This window comes from Emys orbicularis, chromosome 25 (assembly GCF_028017835.1).
Source record: "Emys orbicularis isolate rEmyOrb1 chromosome 25, rEmyOrb1.hap1, whole genome shotgun sequence".
Classification (NCBI taxonomy): Eukaryota; Metazoa; Chordata; order Testudines; family Emydidae; genus Emys; species Emys orbicularis.
In genome coordinates, this window is record NC_088707.1 from 9,129,222 (window position 1) to 9,147,155 (window position 17,934).

Here is a 17,934-nt window from a genome sequence, read left to right on the forward strand (position 1 = left end):
TTATTTCTCAGAGAGACTAGGCTTTATATCAAAAATACAAACGTCAGATTTTTGCTAATTTGCACAAACACATAAGTTTGCTGGGTAATATCTAGAAATAGTAGCTTCCTGAACTGTGATTAGTTAAGAGCTCCATCTGCAGCATGATTTTGTGGAGACGTAGGGAGAGAAAAAAGAATGTAAAATACCTACGCTGTATGATATTATAAGGTAATTCCACTGGAAACCATGGCAACTTGAGATACTGTTTTATAGCTTCACACATTCGGTTTAGATTGCTACTGCACACTAATTCCTACAAGATGTTATTACCAAGCTACCTTTACTTAGAGTTTTGAAGGCTGATATGAACTGACTTGATCCTGCAAAGGTGAAACAAAGAGGACTAGTATCTCTCATTAATTTTTATAGAGCTATCCTGGGGTATTAGCCAGAAGTCTCCTATTAATATTAATCGGCAGTAGCTGTATGCCTGATTCTCTGGGTACTGAAGGGAAATTTACTGCAAAAGATTTATTCCTCTGCATTGTGTTCTAAACAAGACTCCAGTGGCCTGATTTTCAAAGATACTGAGTGCCTGCAGCTCCTTTCACCTTCAAGTGCTCAGCACCTCTGAGAATATGACTGCAGATGTCCAAGAACTCCGCGATAAAGCCGTAAGTCTGAGGGTCTTAGGAGGATAGAACTGCATCCTCATTTAGTACAAATGCACAGTGCACAGCAGGCCATTTTTCCTAAGACATTTTTAATGAATGACATTCTGCTCCCTCAGATTAGTACCTCTCTTCTGCATTTCTTATTTAGGAGGGTGAAAGGAGAGTGACTGTCCCCCTAAAAGACACACCACACATTTAAAATTTTCAATTTTAAAACAGAAACTTGGGGTATGTCTACACTACAGGATTAATTCGAATTTATATAATTCGAATTTAGGAAACCGATTTTGTAAATTCGAATGTATTCGGCCACACTAGGCACCATTAATTCGGTGGTTTGCGTCCAAGCTACCATAGTAGCATCGATTTCCAGAGCGTTGCATTGTGGGTAGCTTTTACATAGCTATCCCATAGTTCCCGCAGTCTCCACCCCCCTTGGAATTCTGGGTTGAGACCCCAGTGCATGATGGGGCAAAAAACATTGTCGCAGGTAGTTCTGGGTACAGCCTCCCCCTCCCTCCCTGAAAGCAACGGCAGACAACCATTTCGCGCCTTTTTTCCTGAGTGAACTCTGCAGACTCCATTCTGCATCAAGCATGGATCCCGTTGTGCTCCAGAACGCAGTCTTGAACATTATAAACACCTCGCGCTTTCTCGTGGAGTTTATGCTTACACAGGACCAGAAACAAGAGGCGAGGAGGAGGAGGAGGCGGCGATTGCAGCGCAGCGACCAGCGTGATGAGGACATGGACACGGACACAGAATTCTCTGAGACCGCGGGCCCCGGTGCTTTGGAGATTATGATGTTAATGGGCCAGGTTATAGGCTTTGAACGCCGATTCTGGGCCCGGGAAACAAGCACAGACTGGTGGGACCGCATAGTGTTGCAGGTGTGGGACGATTCCCAGTGGCTGAGAAACTTTCGCATGCGTAAGGGCACTTTCATGGAACTTTGTGACTTGCTTTCCCCTGCCCTGAAGCGCCAGAATACCAAGATGAGAGCAGCCCTCACAGTTGAGAAGCGAGTGGCGATAGCCCTGTGGAAGCTTGCAACGCCAGACAGCTACCGGTCAGTCGGGAATCAATTTGGAGTGGGCAAATCTACTGTGGGGGCTGCTGTGATGCAAGTAGCCAAAGCAATCACGGAGGTGCTGCTACGAAAGGTAGTGACTCTGGGAAATGTGCAGGTCATAGTGGATGGCTTTGCTGCAATGGGATTCCCTAACTGTGGTGGGGCAATAGATGGAACCCATATTCCTATCTTGGCACCGGAGCACCAGGGTACCCAGTACATAAACCGCAAGGGGTACTTCTCAATGGTGCTGCAAGCACTTGTGGATCACAAGGGACGTTTCACCAACATCCATGTGGGCTGGCCGGGAAGGGTTCATGACGCTCGCGTCTTCAGGAACACCAATCTGTTTAAACGGCTGCAGCAAGGGACTTACTTTCCGGACCAGAAAATAACCGTGGGGGATGTTGAAATGCCAATTGTTATTCTTGGGGACCCAGCCTACCCCTTAATGCCATGGCTCATGAAGCCATACACAGGCAGCCTGGACAGGAGTCAGGAGTTGTTCAACTACAGGCTGAGCAAGTGCAGAATGGTGGTAGAATGTGCATTTGGCCGTTTAAAAGGTCGCTGGCGATCCTTATTGACTCGCTCAGACCTCAGCCAAACCAATATCCCCATTGTTATTACTGCTTGCTGTGTGCTTCACAATCTCTGTGAGAGCAAGGGGGAGACCTTTATGGCAGGGTGGGAGGCTGAGGCAAATCGCCTGGCTGCTGATTACTCGCAGCCAGACACCAGGGCGATTAGAAGAGCACACGATGAAGCGCTGCGCATTAGGGAAGCTTTGAAAACCAGTTTCATGACTGGCCAGGCTACAGTGTGAAATTTATGTTTGTTTATCCTTCCTGAAAACCCGCCCCCTTTATTGACTCATTCTCTGTAAGGAACCCACCCTCCCCCTTCCCCCAGCTTGCTTTCAAAGGAAATAAAGTCACCATTGTTTAAAAATCATTTATTCTTTATGAATTGATTATAAAAAGAGGGAGAGAACCTGAGTGGGGTTTGGGAGGAGGATCAGCGGGAAGGAAAAGCCCAGTAAAAAAAGGTTAAGAAAATGGCAGCCTTTTGCTTGGGCTGTCCACTGGGGTGGAATGGGAGGGTGTACGGAGCCTCCCCCCCCCCCGTGTTCTTACACATCTGGGTGTGGAGGCTATGGAAAATGGTGAGGAGGTAGGGGGGTTATACAGGGGCTGTAGCGGCACAGAACCTGAGTGGGGTTTGGGAGGAGGATCTGCGGGAAGGAAAAGCCCAGTAAAAAAAGGTTAAAAAAATGGCACCCTTTTGCTTGGGCTGTCCACTGGGGTGGAATGGGAGGGTGTACGGAGCCTCCCCCCCCGTGTTCTTACACGTCTGGGTGTGGAGGCTATGGAACATGGTGAGGAGGTAGGGGGGTTATACAGGGGCTGTAGCGGCACTCGGTTCTCCAGCAGCCGTTCCTGAAGCTCCACCAGACGCCGGAGCATGTCTGTTTGCTCACGCAGCAGCCCCAGCGTTGCTTCCCGACTCCTCTGATCTTCCTGCCGCCACCTCTCATCTCGAGCGTCTCTCCTCTCCTCACGTTGGTCCCTCCTGTCCTCACGTTGGTCCCTCATGTCCTCACGTTGGTCCCTCCTGTCCTCACGGTCACTGGCTTCTTTCCTATACTTGCAAACCGTCTCCTTCCACTCATTCAGATGAGCTCTTTCATTCCTGGTGGATTGCATGATTTCGGAAAACATCTCTTCTCTCGTTTTTTTTTTACGACGCCTTATCTGGGATAGCCTTCGGGAAGGAGGAGGGAGGCTTGAAACATTTGCACCTGCTGGAGGGAGTGAAAAAAGGAGAGAATTTTTTTAAAAGATACATTTTTCAGAACAATGCTTATACTCTTTCACGGTGTATACTATTCACATTACATAGCACATGTGATTTCTGTGCAAGGTCGCATTTTGCCTCTTAATATTGAGTGCCTGTGGCTTTGCTGCTAGAGATCACAGACGCAGGTCGGGGAAACAGAATTCACCTTGCATGCTGCCATGGTAAGCCACTGTCTTTAGGCTTCTGCGCCCTGCTTTCCCACATACCAAGCAAAGCCCGTTGTGCTGCAGTTTTCCTGTTAGCTTGTTTTCTGCTGCTGAAGGTTAACACCCCCCCCCCATCCAATTCTCTGGGATGAGTGCTTTATCCCTCCCCCCACCGCGTGGCTGGTATCAGGGAAGATCCCTGCAGGAACCAAACTAACACCCCCCCCCCCACCCGCCATGAATTCTCTGGGATGAGTGCTTTATCCCTCCCCCCACCGCGTGGCTGGTATCAGGGAAGATCCCTGCAGGAACCAAACTAACACCACCACCCCACCCGCCATGAATTCTCTGGGATGAGTGCTTTATCCCTCCCCCCACCGCGTGGCTGGTATCAGGGAAGATCCCTGCAGGAACCAAACTAACACCACCACCCCACCCGCCATGAATTCTCTGGGATGAGTGCTTTATCCCTCCCCCCACCGCGTGGCTGGTATCAGGGAAGATCCCTGCAGGAACCAAACTAACACCACCACCCCACCCGCCATGAATTCTCTGGGATGAGTGCTTTATCCCTCCCCCCACCGCGTGGCTGGTATCAGGGAAGATCCCTGCAGGAACCAAACTAACACCACCACCCCACCCGCCATGAATTCTCTGGGATGAGTGCTTTATCCCTCCCCCCACCGCGTGGCTGGTATCAGGGAAGATCCCTGCAGGAACCAAACTAACACCCCCCCCCCCCACCCGCCATGAATTCTCTGGGATGAGTGCTTTATCCCTCCCCCCACCGCCTGGCTGGTATCAGGGAAGATCCCTGCTAGCAAAACGCGAAAAGCTCTGGGCCAATCCTCCCCCCCCCCTTGCACTTGGCTAAATGCAGGGAAGGATTTCTTTTCAGCCACAGGCAAACAGCCCAGTAGGAACGGCCACCTCAGTCCCCTTAATTAAATTCCCTTATTTCAACCAGGTTACCCTAAGCGATATCACTCTCCTGAGGATTACACAGCAAGATAAAGAACGGATGTTGCTTGAATGCCAGCAAACACCGGGACCATACGCTGCCAGGCTCTGTCAGGCAATGATACCAGATTACTTGCTACTAGCATGGCGTGGTCAAGTGTCCTACCATGGAGGACGGAATAAGGCTGCACTGCCCAGAAACCTTGTGGCAAGGCTTTTGGAGTACCTCCAGGAGAGCTTCATGGAGATGTCCCTGGAGGATTTCCGCTCCATCCCCAGACATGTTAACAGACTTTTCCAGTAGCTGTACTGGCTGCGAATGCATCCCAAGTGCTCAGGGCAAATTAATCATTAAAAATGCTTGCTTTTAAACCATGTTTTATATTTTAAAAGGTAAACTCACCTGAGGTCCCTTCCATGGGGTCATGGTCTTGGGTGCTGGCTTGGGAGGCTTGGGAGGGTACTTCAGTCAGGGTGAGAAACAGTTCCTGGCTGTTGGGGAGAACGGAGAGCTGGGTGCTCTCTGCCAGCTCGTCCTCCTCCTCCTCCTCCTCTTCCCCTTCCGCGGAATCATCAGGTGTCCCTGATGAGATTATCCCCAGCTCGGAATCCACAGTCAGAGGTGGGGTAGTGGTGGCGGCCCCCCCTAGAAATGCATTTAGCTCAGCGTAGAAGCGGCATGTCCGCGGCTCTGACCCGGAGCGACCGTTTGCCTCCTTTGCTTTTTGATAGGCTTGTCTGAGCTCCTTGACTTTCACGCGGCACTGATCTGTGTCCCTATTGTGGCCTCTCTCCATCATGCCCTTGGAAATTTTTTCATAAGTTTTGGCATTTCGTCTTTTCGAACGCAGTTCAGCTAGCACTGAATCCTCTCCCCATATAGAGATCAAATCCAGTACCTCCTGTACGGTCCATGCTGGTGCTCTTTTTCGATTATCAGCCTGCATGGTTACCTGTGCTGATGAGCTCTCTGTGGTCACCTGTGCTCTCCACGCTGTGCAAACAGGAAATGAAATTCAAATGTTCCCGGGGCTTTTCCTGTCCACCTGGCCAGTGCATGCGAGTTCAGATTGCTGGCCAGAGCGGTCACAATGGTGCACTGTGGGATAGCTCCTGGAGGCCAATAACATCGAATTGCGGCCACACTAACGCTAATTCGAATTGACAAATTCGATTTTGGCGCTACTCCGCTCGTCGGGGTGGAGTACAGAAATCGAATTAAAGGGCCCTTTAATTCGAATTAAATGGCTTCGTTGTGTGGACGGTTCCAGAGTTAATTCGAATTAAAGCCACTAAATCCGAATTAAAGGTGTAGTGTAGACCAGGCCTTGCATTGCTAAAAATGACTGCATGTGGGATAAACCTTTCTTGACACAGTGAAGGAGAAAAAGTGACATTGCCTCATTTCTGTATATACGGAGCATTTCTCATTATATGGATTCATGGGCCAAGCTTAATGAATACAAATGCAGCTGAGATTTCCTAACTCTGCTTTGCCTATACACAGGGCCGGCTCCAGGCACCAGCTTAACAAGCAGGTGCTTGGGGCGGCCAAGGGAGAGGGGCGGCACCTGCGGCAATTCGGGGGCGGCAGGTCCCTCGCTCCCTCTGGGAGCGAAAGACCTGCCGCTGAACTGCCGCCGCCGATTGCGGCTTTTTTTTTTCCCCCCCCAATTGCCGCCGCCGATCACGTTTTTTTTTTTTTTTGCTTGGGGCGGCAGAAATGCTGGAGCCGGCCCTGCCTATACAACATAGTAGTTACTGGAAGGAGGTAACACTTTCGATCATACAGCAATTCACTCCCTTCTGGGGCTCTCACTGTACAGGAGCAAAGCTGTGACCTCTGTAGTTTTCACTGTTTTTAATCTGAACAGTTATACACCTCTACCCCGATATAACGCTTCCTTGGGAGCCAAAAAATCTTACCGCGTTATAGGTGAAACCGCGTTATATCGAACTTGCTTTGATCCGCCGAAGTGAGCAGCCCCCCCCCGCCCCCCCGGAGCGCTGCTTTACCGTGTTATATCCGAATTCGTGTTATATCAGGTCGCGTTATATCGAGATAGAGGTGTACTATGAGAGCATTTTATTATGAGATGAAAGCAGAACCAGGCTGATGCATACACAAACTAGGCATGTGCGTAGGGCCTAAATATGTGTGTGGGATGGGGGAGGGTGGATTTTATTTTATTTTAACCAATTCATGAACTGAAAGAGCTTCACTCACTTGAGTAAGTGGCATTGTGACCGGCACGTGTCATGGCGGGGGTGGGGGGGCGGCTGGGCCAAATTTGTGTGCTGTTGCAACCCCATGTGCCAGGTTGCAACACTGCTCACTCAGGTGAGGGAAGTTTCCCGCATCAGCGGATGAGTGGGCAGAGATAGTCTTCCCACACAGCTGAAGCTCGCTTTGCCGTTCCCAACGGAGCCAAGGAGAGAGGGGGCCACTGGTTAAAGAAACCACTTCCTTCTCTAACAGCAGCAAGTGAACAGGCTGGGATGGGAATTTACTGCCATGGCATGTATGAGAGGGAACATCACTGAAGTGTATTTTTTCCCCTTCTCTCCATGTATCAGCTGTCTGTTGTTATTCATAGTCGAAGGTAGGGGCCCAGAAGTTTCTGTTTGCTTAGGGCCCAGTTATGGGTTAATCCAGCCCTGGGTGAAGGCCCAAATGCTCCCTTACCCTAAACACCTCTTTACACAACTCCAGTGGTATAACTGGGTGTGTGGGAGCGTTCTCTGACCAGCACAGAGCTGGAATGACGACTCTAGGTCAGTCTCCTCCCAGGCTTGGGGGTTGTCAGGAGAAAAAGGGAATGTCGCCAGCTATTCTACACTGGAGCAATGACCCATAGAGAGAGATTACAAGATTGGGCAATTTAGTGCAGCCCCAGGGGCCAGAGCCAGAATTAAGGGGATGCAAAGGAAGCTACCAGCCTACCTTGTCCCTTCCTTACCTTTGCTGAGATCAACATAGGCAAAGAAAAAAGGAGACTCTAGTTGAAAGACTCTGAACATGTTTGATGTGGCTTTAGAGGCAGACAAGGAGTAAGGAGACATGGGGTCTACATTTGACTCCCAGTGCTTTGCTGACTTCAACTCTCTGAGCTTCAATTTCCCCCCATCTATAACAGAGATGACAGCACCTTCCTTCCTAATTTTGGGAAATGCTTTGAAATCATTGCAGGAAAGGTTCTAAAATAAAAAGTCTATGCAAAAAATGCTTTAGCATTATAGCAATGTTTAGGTCCAGGAGTGCAGAGGTAACGATACATGCACAATGATAAGTTTGCCCCCCTTGTACATAAACCTTTAAAAATGGTCTCCCTGTATATAGTTTTATATTATATGTCAAATAATACAACTGGCTAACAGTGCTACACTGACAGTCTGACGAAGTCATTACTGGTTACAATGCTGGTTAAAATATCAGGCAGAAGCTTTTCTTGTGTCCTATTATTAAACAGTCAGCGCTGAGGGGCTCCCTTGTGGGAGAATCTAGAATGATAGTGTTTCCCTTCAATGCCAATTAGCCTTTGCTTTGGTTAGAAAGCTCACGCTGAGCATTCAGGGAAGAAGAAGGCTAGCAGCACAACAGGCTAAACAAAAATCTGGAGGGCAGGAGGTTTGTTGCTTGACTGTATGTAGCTAGAAGAGCATGTGTTAAATTTGAGTACAATACTTAGCCTTTTTGTTTGTTTTTCCTTTTCTGTACTGCTGAGAGGATGGGACAATGGATGTTCCAGTCTTATTAATGGAAGGAAAAAGACCATCCCAGCTGCAGTGCTCCTGACCCAGGTCCCATTATCTCAATTTCCTCCATAACATCCTCCAAATCTGTTCACTTCTGTCAGGGAAAGTCAATTAAGAGCTGTTTCACATGGTCACACTTCAGTTTCAAAGCTATTCTCATGAGAGAATCAGCCTCAGCAACCACTATCTCTACAGTAGCTCTCTGCAAAGTCAACAAGCCTAGGTTTAGCTGTTTGTTTCTGAAATTCAGCACAGGGGAACTAAACAGTGCTTCACACAGCTACCACACCTTTTCAATTCCCTTTTTACTGTGGGAAAAATCAAGCTCACTGTGAGCAAACAAAATGCAAGCAAGTTTTCACACACTTGTCCTATTATTAGTCAAATCAGTGGCAAGCTGTGCTCCCATTAATGTAGTGAAAATACATGGTGATTTTTCATCTTAATTGTTGATGAGGGCTTACCTAGCTCTGAGCTCAACATTCAACATCAGCTCTACCCCGAGAGCGGGACAGGAAGACTTACATCACACAATAGCTAACTCTCCGGGGCGCTATCTATTGATGACTGAGATGTACCGTCTTTTATTACCTGCCATGAATATAAGTACCTTTCTCAGACCTGAAGAAGAGCGCTGTGTAGCTCAAAAGCTTGTCTGTTTCACCAACAGAAGTGGGTCCAATAAAACATATTACCTCAGCCATGTTCTCTCTCTATCAGGATCTGATACAATTAGCACACATAATGCATTAGAGGTTTTTAATAGTCCTTCAGTAGGTATGGACACAGGAACCAGTATTACTTATCGTTTCTGTTTCAGTCCATCAGAGCGCTTCATCTTTGCCTCTGGCAAAAATTACTGGAAGTGAGAGAAGCCTGGCTAGCTCTGGTCTGGGATTTCATATTTACAAAAGGTTTTTTCCTCCCCCTTTAGAGTGATTTATGGCTTCATCTGTTTAAGATGGTAAATTCGGGACTAAACTGATGCCTGAAAGCCCACAGAAATGAATCTCTCAGTATTACAGGTTGTCTGAGCTCTGAATGGCAAGTTCTGTGACGCGGGAAGGTTGAAACAACGCAGGAATTGGTTTTCCCTCACTATACGAGTAAGAATTAACTTCATGACACTGCACCTGTCAGGCATCTATACTCAAGGTCAGGGAAAGTCCAATAACTGAGATGATCAACATCAATACAGTACAGGGATTCAAAACTCCAGATGACGTGTGTTAGTTGTGAAGCCTGTGCAAAACATTCACACTGTGCATAAAGGTTACGAAACTGCATGAAACCGGAACCTCAGCCCAAACTGTTTGTTACCGTCAGAGTGAACCATGGCTGATTTATGATTTCATGCTAAAACCATGTGAAATTTCTGGCTGTGCATGGTTTCAGTGCACAGCCTGGTGAAATAGCAGTTTTGCTTTGAGTTTGTGAGTTCATTCAAGCTTGGAGATCAAAGGGACATTCAGAAGGCATAAACCCATGTGGACCAAAACTAAGGAGAAGGACGTTCTTGGGATCCTGAGAATCAAAACTGCTCACATTTACACAGCTTTACAAATGTGCCTCATTACTACGGCACATACACAGTGTAAAAAAAATTGATGCCTAATCCATCCGATGTGCTCTGGTTAACTTTACTTTATTTGGGTAGAGAAGGAAGAAAATGGTTTTTATTTTCATGCAAAATGTATGCCGTGACTAGTTATCAACAGCAAGTATCAAAGCTTGCACCTAAACCCCCAGTTTTGTCCCATCTGTGATAAAACAGTAAAGTAATTAGTAGCGGGTGCATTAGAGATTCACATCTTAGTTGATGAAATTGTGTACATCCAGTCAAAAATTACTATGGTCAGAAAGCAGCTGGGCTAAACACAAGTGGATATTAGGGAGAATGTTTTCAGTACAGCAGGCTAGGATTAAAAATAAATGAGAGACATGCATTTAAATGGCTTTGCAAATAGCAGACAACTATGGTGAAAGCCATGGTGGGAAAAGCATTGCATGGTGAGAAGTATCTAATGACTCTGAGGAAAGATATAACATGTAAATAATTAACATTGATATAAAGATAACTGCAGAGAGGTGGAAGATGCATTGCAAAGGCTAAGTAACAGGAGAGCTGTGCAGAAATCTACTAAAGCAGCCAGGATTTCCACTCGGAGCAGCTGTATGTTATTTTTTCTACTAAATCCTGTTTACCAAGAAGCTCCATACCTGAGGTGGTAAATATATTCTTTACCGTGACACTGATAACGGCAACAACTTGCTTTAATGAGGTGAGTGGCTGTCACCTTGGCTGAATATTCAGTTTCAGCAGATACTATCACTATGTACTGACTGCAGGTTCAAGGAGATGCATTGCAGGGGCTCAGAATATGAATGACTTTCCGAATTTTTATATATCTGTTTCAGGGAATGGGCTAATATAAGTGAAACTAGAACTGTTGGGATGGATGACTAAAATGATGAAGACAACACCTGTACCCAATCTGAGGTTGAAAGATAGAAGATACATTTTTAATAGTGTAGTAGTATTCTCATGTTATCAGTGCATTTAAACAGACTATAAAGTCTAATAGTGATTTGATATAACTTATGTTCACAATAGCTATGCCAGGAACACAATAATAATTTATCAGATGGTCACTGTGTCCTTTAAACATGAATTCACACTCCAAAACCACAGTGGGGCCTGATTCTGCATTCAGAAGTCATTCAATGGGAGTTCCATGAACAGAATGGCTTTTGAATCGGGCTCATTGTATATAGATGTGTGTATGTTGTTTGATTTTCATCGCTTTATCATCTATCCCAGACAGATTATATGCCTTTGCAGACGTGATGGACTAAAGTCTCCCATTTAGTCTGTACTGTATTTATCCATATTCAATCCCATGAGACAAGATTATTAGGATGAGCGAGAGTGAAATGCTGCAGATATTTTTACGTCAATTACTTACCGAGGATCACAAAGAAACTTGGTCTTTTCTCCTTCCTCTCTCCAGATAAGCCATTCTCGAAAAGACGGATGAACAAACATTCGTGTCATGTCTCTACGCTTGATAAGAAACATGGAGAGGTTCTCCATCCTCTGCTGAAAGTCATCCCATTCCAGTGTGCCCTCAATGCTACCAGCATTAATGGCCTGAAAAATATGTTCATCTGTTAATGGATGCAGAGATGCCACTGCCACATTCAAGAGAGGCATAACCCGATCAAAGGAAGACTGTGTTGGGAACTTCATATTGCACTGTAATAGGTAAACCTCTGAGAGAGAGACTGGGACTACTTTATAGCTGGAGCTCTTTAGTACCAGGTAGCCCTTCTCAATGAGATCAAAAGTGAGCTTTAGGTATAGATAGGACCCTTGGCTCAAGGTCTTGAGGTGAGAACTGAGTTTGCCAAATGTAGTGTTGTCCATTTTGCCATTAAGGGAGATGTTGTTCTGGATCTCAGAGCTGCTGTGTATTCGATGAAGGATATATGCCTGGAGGTCCTGATCTATGGCTTCGTTCTCTTCCAGTCTATCCAAAAATATCCTATGGAAGGGCAACAACTTAATTATTTCCTGGAAGAAAAGAAAAGAAATTATTCATGTTGGAAGTGCTTATTATTAATAAAAATAAACATCTGTATTTCATCAGCACCTAGAGAGGTGTTGGGCAAATACCTAAGATGACATGGTCCATGCCCCACGGACCTTACAATCTAAAAAGCACTGTAGCGGGTTTCTTTGTGAAACTAGGTGGCTGAAATAAAACTGAGGAAAGTTTTTCCTAACACACTTGCCAAGGAAAGAGGTTGGAGTATTCACAAAGAGCACTGCCCTTTAAAATTACAGTCCCATCCCAACCAGCTATCGGACATGCCATCAGCTCTCTTCTGTGTCATGCAGATGCCCAGGTCAGGGCATCACCTGTGGACAGCCAAAGCTGGTGGGGTCCAGGACTCTACGCCTCTCATTGAAACAGATAGCTTAGTACATCTCAAAGAGTGCTGAGTGCAGCAGTCTTCAGCATCATACAGCAGTTGATTAAATAGAAGGTTATTAGTAGATATTTCCTACTGCACAGTGAATTCCATAATACTATATATGCCGTTGATTTGCTCAGAGCCAACAGTGGGTTCTCTTTTCTCAGCCAAAGGGCTGTTCCTGAATGTGTATAGTTTGGGATTGCACATCTACTATATATCACAAAGATATTGTGCGCTGGCAAGTCTGATCTGGTAAGTTCAGTTTACACTGCTCATGCAGCACAAAGTGAATGTAAATCAGATGGAGGTTTCCCCTAGAGAATTTTACGCTCTGCCCATATAAAGCTAGGAGAGGCAATTCTGCTGCCCCTGCTGGAAACCCCACCCTATGCAAGGGGAATGAGGGGATACATTAAGTGTGTTGTGGTGGGGTGGGTAAATGTCTATTGTCACTACACTAGAGGAAAATTCAGTACAAGTTCTGAGCAACGAGGATGTTCATTAACTTCTTAGAGACTTTTTACATATATTGTATATATTTCCTTCTATGCATTCATTGAGTTGTGAGTCCAGAAGACACTAGCATTTTAATGTATGTTAGCAACAGAAACTGAGCTGAAGTCGACATAACCTAAGACAAAAGCACTTGTCAGCTACATTGTCAGTGTCAGCAACATTCACTCTAAAACCTCAGAAACTGCCTAAGATCAAGTGTTTTAATAGAGATAAATAGTTTCTTGGACCCATGTTATGACTCCTTCAGACTGTATCAAATAAACACACAGACCCTGAATCAGTCTATCATGGTTATATTCTCATACTGATGGGAGGAAGTTATGCATGAAATCCCTTCTCCTAGCTTCTTCCCATTTAAGAGAGAATACACGGCTAAGCTCCCGTTTCGTAATAGTACAGTCTCATGGACTTTGGGCCTGGTCTTGCAAACACTCTGATGGCGAGTAGTCCTCTCTCATGTGAATAGTCTTACTGAAATTAATGGAACTACTTGCTGAGCAAGGATTATTGACATGAGTAAAGGGTGCAGGATCAGACTCTTGTTCTGTAACAGTAGCCAGAGACAGAGTCTGGGGGACATAAAGCAATCTGAATCCATTACAAAAAGACTTAAATGAGATAACTTCAAAAAGATCAATAATTAAATCTATATCACACTGGTTAAGATTGTCAATAAGAAAACCCATTATGACAAAAATCCAGTGCTTGTGTGTTTAATAAGAAACATGGTCTTAATATACCTGTAGACTTGTCCTGACCGTCACTATCAACTTCAGCCAGGATGGGAATTTTCCAATCATTTTGCTCAAGAATGATACTATGGTGTCCCCATAATCTGGCTTGTGAAATTCAGCTTCATTTAAACCATCAATTAATATGATGTAATCTTCATCTGGAATCTTCCTCTCTGAGATTACAAGAAAGAGAAAAGGCTTCAGTCCATCGGCCAGCAGCATGGCTACAATGAGTACTCACCACACTGTTTTAAATGGAGGATAAAATCAGATATTGCTATAGACGAAAAGAGATAAAATAACTGTACTTCTCAGGTTGCATAAAATATGTATTTGATTTACAACAACATCTATACAATTGTGACAACACTTCATTAAAACGTTTAAGGCTATTAAACAAGTTACCTTCTCCCCAAACTCAAATATATTTGAGAAATGTGAATCAACATCTCTCAGCAAATTTTGACATGAACATTATTACAGGTGCTTTCACTGGTGACATCAAACATCAACAGCACCTTGATGTAAACCTGTTGCAACATTTACAGTTGCTATGTATACGTATGCATAGAAGTATATGCCTCTAGCACCTTTAAATAATCTAGGTTGGGATGTTGTACAGGCACACAGTAGACTTTTTAACCAAATAATGCTCATGCTGGACTAGATTTTCGAAAGTGCATGCAAATATTAATAAACATGTGCAAACCATGGTTCATGGGCAATACAGGTCTTTGAGCACAAATCAGTTTGCATGCACAGGAGCTGGTCAGATGAACTTTTCAAAATTCTGCCCTCTGTTCAGTAAAGATGGGTCCAGAACAAACTCCTGCCTCGTGAACTTCAGAGAAGTTTGGATCTGAATTCTATGGCTCAGGCCATTAAGACGATGATGTTTGCTGACAGTTGAACATGGACATTTTAAAATGTAGGACCCTGGGCAATTTTCATGCTGCTAACAACATAAATACTGAGGAAAAACAGTGGGGGTTTTATGCAATAAAGTTAGCATTTCTCGAGCAAATTTTGAAGGCTGAACTTTAAGTTTAGCATTAATAGATGCCAATAAGAGGAACATCATCTCACTGCTACCGCAGTCCATTAAATAAAAATAGGAGTGTCACAAATCTGTCCGTAGCAGAACCCCCCTTTAGGAGTTTTTGGGGAGTGCAAGTGTGTGGGTTGAATTGCCCCCATCCCAGTCGGTGCTGAAGAGATGTGTCCCTCTCGTGGGTTGGTGCTCAACCCTCCGGCTGAGACCTCCTTGCTGTTTCTTCTCCTCTGAGGGTCCCATGTGAAGCAAACCAAACTGTCCACAGTCAGCAGACAAGGTTAAATCAAAGTATGAAGAAAAAAGGAAGAAAGGAAAACCTGTCTGCAGCTTTGGTCAGGGCATTGGCCTCTCTTACCTCAGCCTCATTCCCTTCTTAGCTCAAGGGATCCATGTCCTCCTCCTCCACTGGCAGAGGATCTGTTGGCTGTCAGCCTCTCTGGGAGCTGGAAAGCACAACAGCCCGTTCCCTTCCCCGGGTTGCCCCTAGCTGAACAGAGTTCCCTCTTTTTAACTCCTCCTCCAGTCCTGGCCTGGTCTGGAGGGGAGAGTCCACTGCAGCCCAGAGCAGCTCCTTAATCTGCTTCCATGCTGGTGCAGCATCACAAGGGGATTTCTGTGTCAACTGGTTCTCTGTACCAGCCACGGTGACTTATGGACTTAGAAGTTAGAGACTTAGGCCTTGACCTAGCTATAGCGCTCAGGGGTGTGAACTCACAGCCCTGTGCCCCATAGCTAAGTCAAGGTAACCTCTGCTGTAGACATGGGTAGGTTGAGAGAAGAGTGCTTCCATTGACCTAGCTACTGCTGGTTAGGGTGGTGGACTTACTACCTACAGTGACGGAAAAACCCCTTCCGCTGCGGTACGAAGTGTCTATACTTCAGCACTACCGTTGTGCCCGTAGTGTAGACATGGCCTCATAGTTATCCTCTCCATCCCTGACCCATGAAGGACTATCCCCCTCAGCGCTTTTTAGTGGGGATGTCACATCTATGAATTATACAATTTTTGTTTACTCCCACTGTCTGGGATGTTCACAGGGGTCAACACAACCTTCCTAGCACCAAAGACCTCCTTTAAGAGAGAGCCAACTGCTGGTGTTCCCTTTGGTGGCTGCTTAAGACAAGTTTCACTGTATAATACTGTCTAGTAATATATTAAAAACATTCTAGCCAGGGACATATTTAGTGCACTATTGCACATGTACAAAAGATAGTTGCATTTTCTTCAAAAGTAGACCCTGACAGCAGGACAAGACATTTTCAAGCCATTAGCACATCAGATAACAAGGGCAGAATTTTAACTGCTCAGATTACTTTTTGTACTATGTTGCATTAAAGACAACCAATTTTTGTGGTCATCTTGCTGCAGCTGAAATCGGTAGACAAGAAACAGGCAGGCAAAGAAGGTATAATAGAGGTGGGACACAAGGAACAGGTGTATTTCCTGGCCCCAGTTTTCTAACTGGTTCAGAGCTACAAAGGTTAATAATAACCATGTCACGCGACAGTATCCACTGACTCCTGTGGCTATTGCAGGAGCTATAAACGGAGAGTATGGGTCACGAACATGAATCAGTTCTGTATGGGGACCACTTGAATGAGACATCTCATGTATCAGCTTGGAAAACGGAAAGACACCTTAATTTTCTCTCCTCCCAAAGGGAATGGACCCTCTTGTACAACACAAAAGAACAGGAGCATTTAATTTCTAATACAGTTAAGATTTTCCTTGCATCAGCTCCTTATAAATTACCCTCTTTTCTCTTAGCAGTAAATTAAATCATATTTTATATTTAATGAGCAGTTTAAAAAAATATTGCTCCTTGTAATTCGATTATTTGCTATTTTTAACACCTGATCACCCATCTGAAGACTGTATTATGGCAGTTCAAACTAAATGGCCAAAGACCTGTTTATTTCAGAGGGAACTCCATACATGCTCTGTCATGGCAGCTACAAGGGACTACAATGCTCTTGCTGTGTGTCCCCAGGGCAAAGAGCAGGGCATTCTCAGTAAAGGGTCCTCATGGGAAAGTCTGCAATAAAAGACCCATGGCACGGCCACGGCTGGCCCATGTCAGCTGACTCGGGCTCGTGGGGCTTGAGTTGAGAGGCTATAAAATTGCAGTGTAGACATTCGAGAGGGCTGATGACAGGGGAGGGTCCCAGAACTCAGGCTCCAGTCTGCAACTTTATAGCCCCACAGCTTGAGCCCAAGTCAGCTGACCCCGGCTTTGCGACTTGGTGTTGCAGGTTTTTTATTGCAATGTGGCCATACCTGATAGCTTGAATTTGTTTCTTCTGGCAAGTCCATCAGAGCCTTTGTCTAGCCACCTTTAGGGTGTGGTGCAAGCTGCACCTTTCTGGAAGTCAGTGCTGCTTAGTGAATGTGGCTTTGGACTGGTAGTTAGGAGACCTGGTTCTATTCCTGAGAAGTGCTGTTGATTTATATTTGCAATACACTCATGATCCCCACCTGTACAGTGTTAACCTTCCTTTGTGAAGCACCACAGATGGACTGTGCTATGAAAGTTAGGCATTACAGTTAGAGGGTTAGCTTTTTCTTTTCCCCTTTAATCACTTAAAATTAAATTTAAAATAAATGGTACAGTAGTGAAAAGATTAGCCCCTATGGTGTTTCAGGGAATAAAGAAATTAGTACAAAATGTACCTTCAGAGTAGCTACACATTAAATCTCATCATCCTATTATTATCTCTTCATCCCAAGCTTTTTTTATTTCTCCATTTACTGTTAATATCTGTACAGAAAAGGTGTTTATTTTGCATTAAAATCATTACATACGTTTTTTCACTTAACTTTTAAGCAGGATTACAGGGCACACTAGGAAATAGTCCTTACGACTCTCTCACCTTGGAGCAAATACGATGGAAGCCTGATTTTTACATCCACATCTCATGTTTCTCATAAAGCTTATATGGGGCATGGGGAGGAGAAGGAAATAAGGTCACTGTTCCCCTACAAGTTGTTTATATTACTTGAAACTCAAATACATTTGAAAAATGTGAATCTTAGTTTGTCAGCAATATTCAGCATTAATAACAATGAAATTACTGTTTAAAGTTTCAACAGCACCTTGTAAAGGATCTGTTGCTATATTTACAAATTCTTGTATATTACATATTTTCTTAAACCAATTTCCATATGATGTTCATTTTGTTACAAAACACTTGGTACAAA

General features: G+C 44.9%; 1 protein-coding gene across 1 annotated transcript in view; it reads right to left on the reverse strand.

Moving 5' to 3' along the window:
- Positions 1 to 17,934, reverse strand: part of TANC2 (tetratricopeptide repeat, ankyrin repeat and coiled-coil containing 2) — a 513,617-nt gene that overhangs the window by 61,589 nt on the left and 434,094 nt on the right. The window contains exons 14-15 of the mRNA XM_065422604.1: positions 13,688 to 13,854; positions 11,417 to 12,024 (exon numbers count right to left, since the gene is read on the reverse strand). Coding sequence (XP_065278676.1) covers positions 11,417 to 12,024; positions 13,688 to 13,854 — 775 coding nt within the window. The remainder of the gene's footprint in view (positions 1 to 11,416; positions 12,025 to 13,687; positions 13,855 to 17,934) is intronic.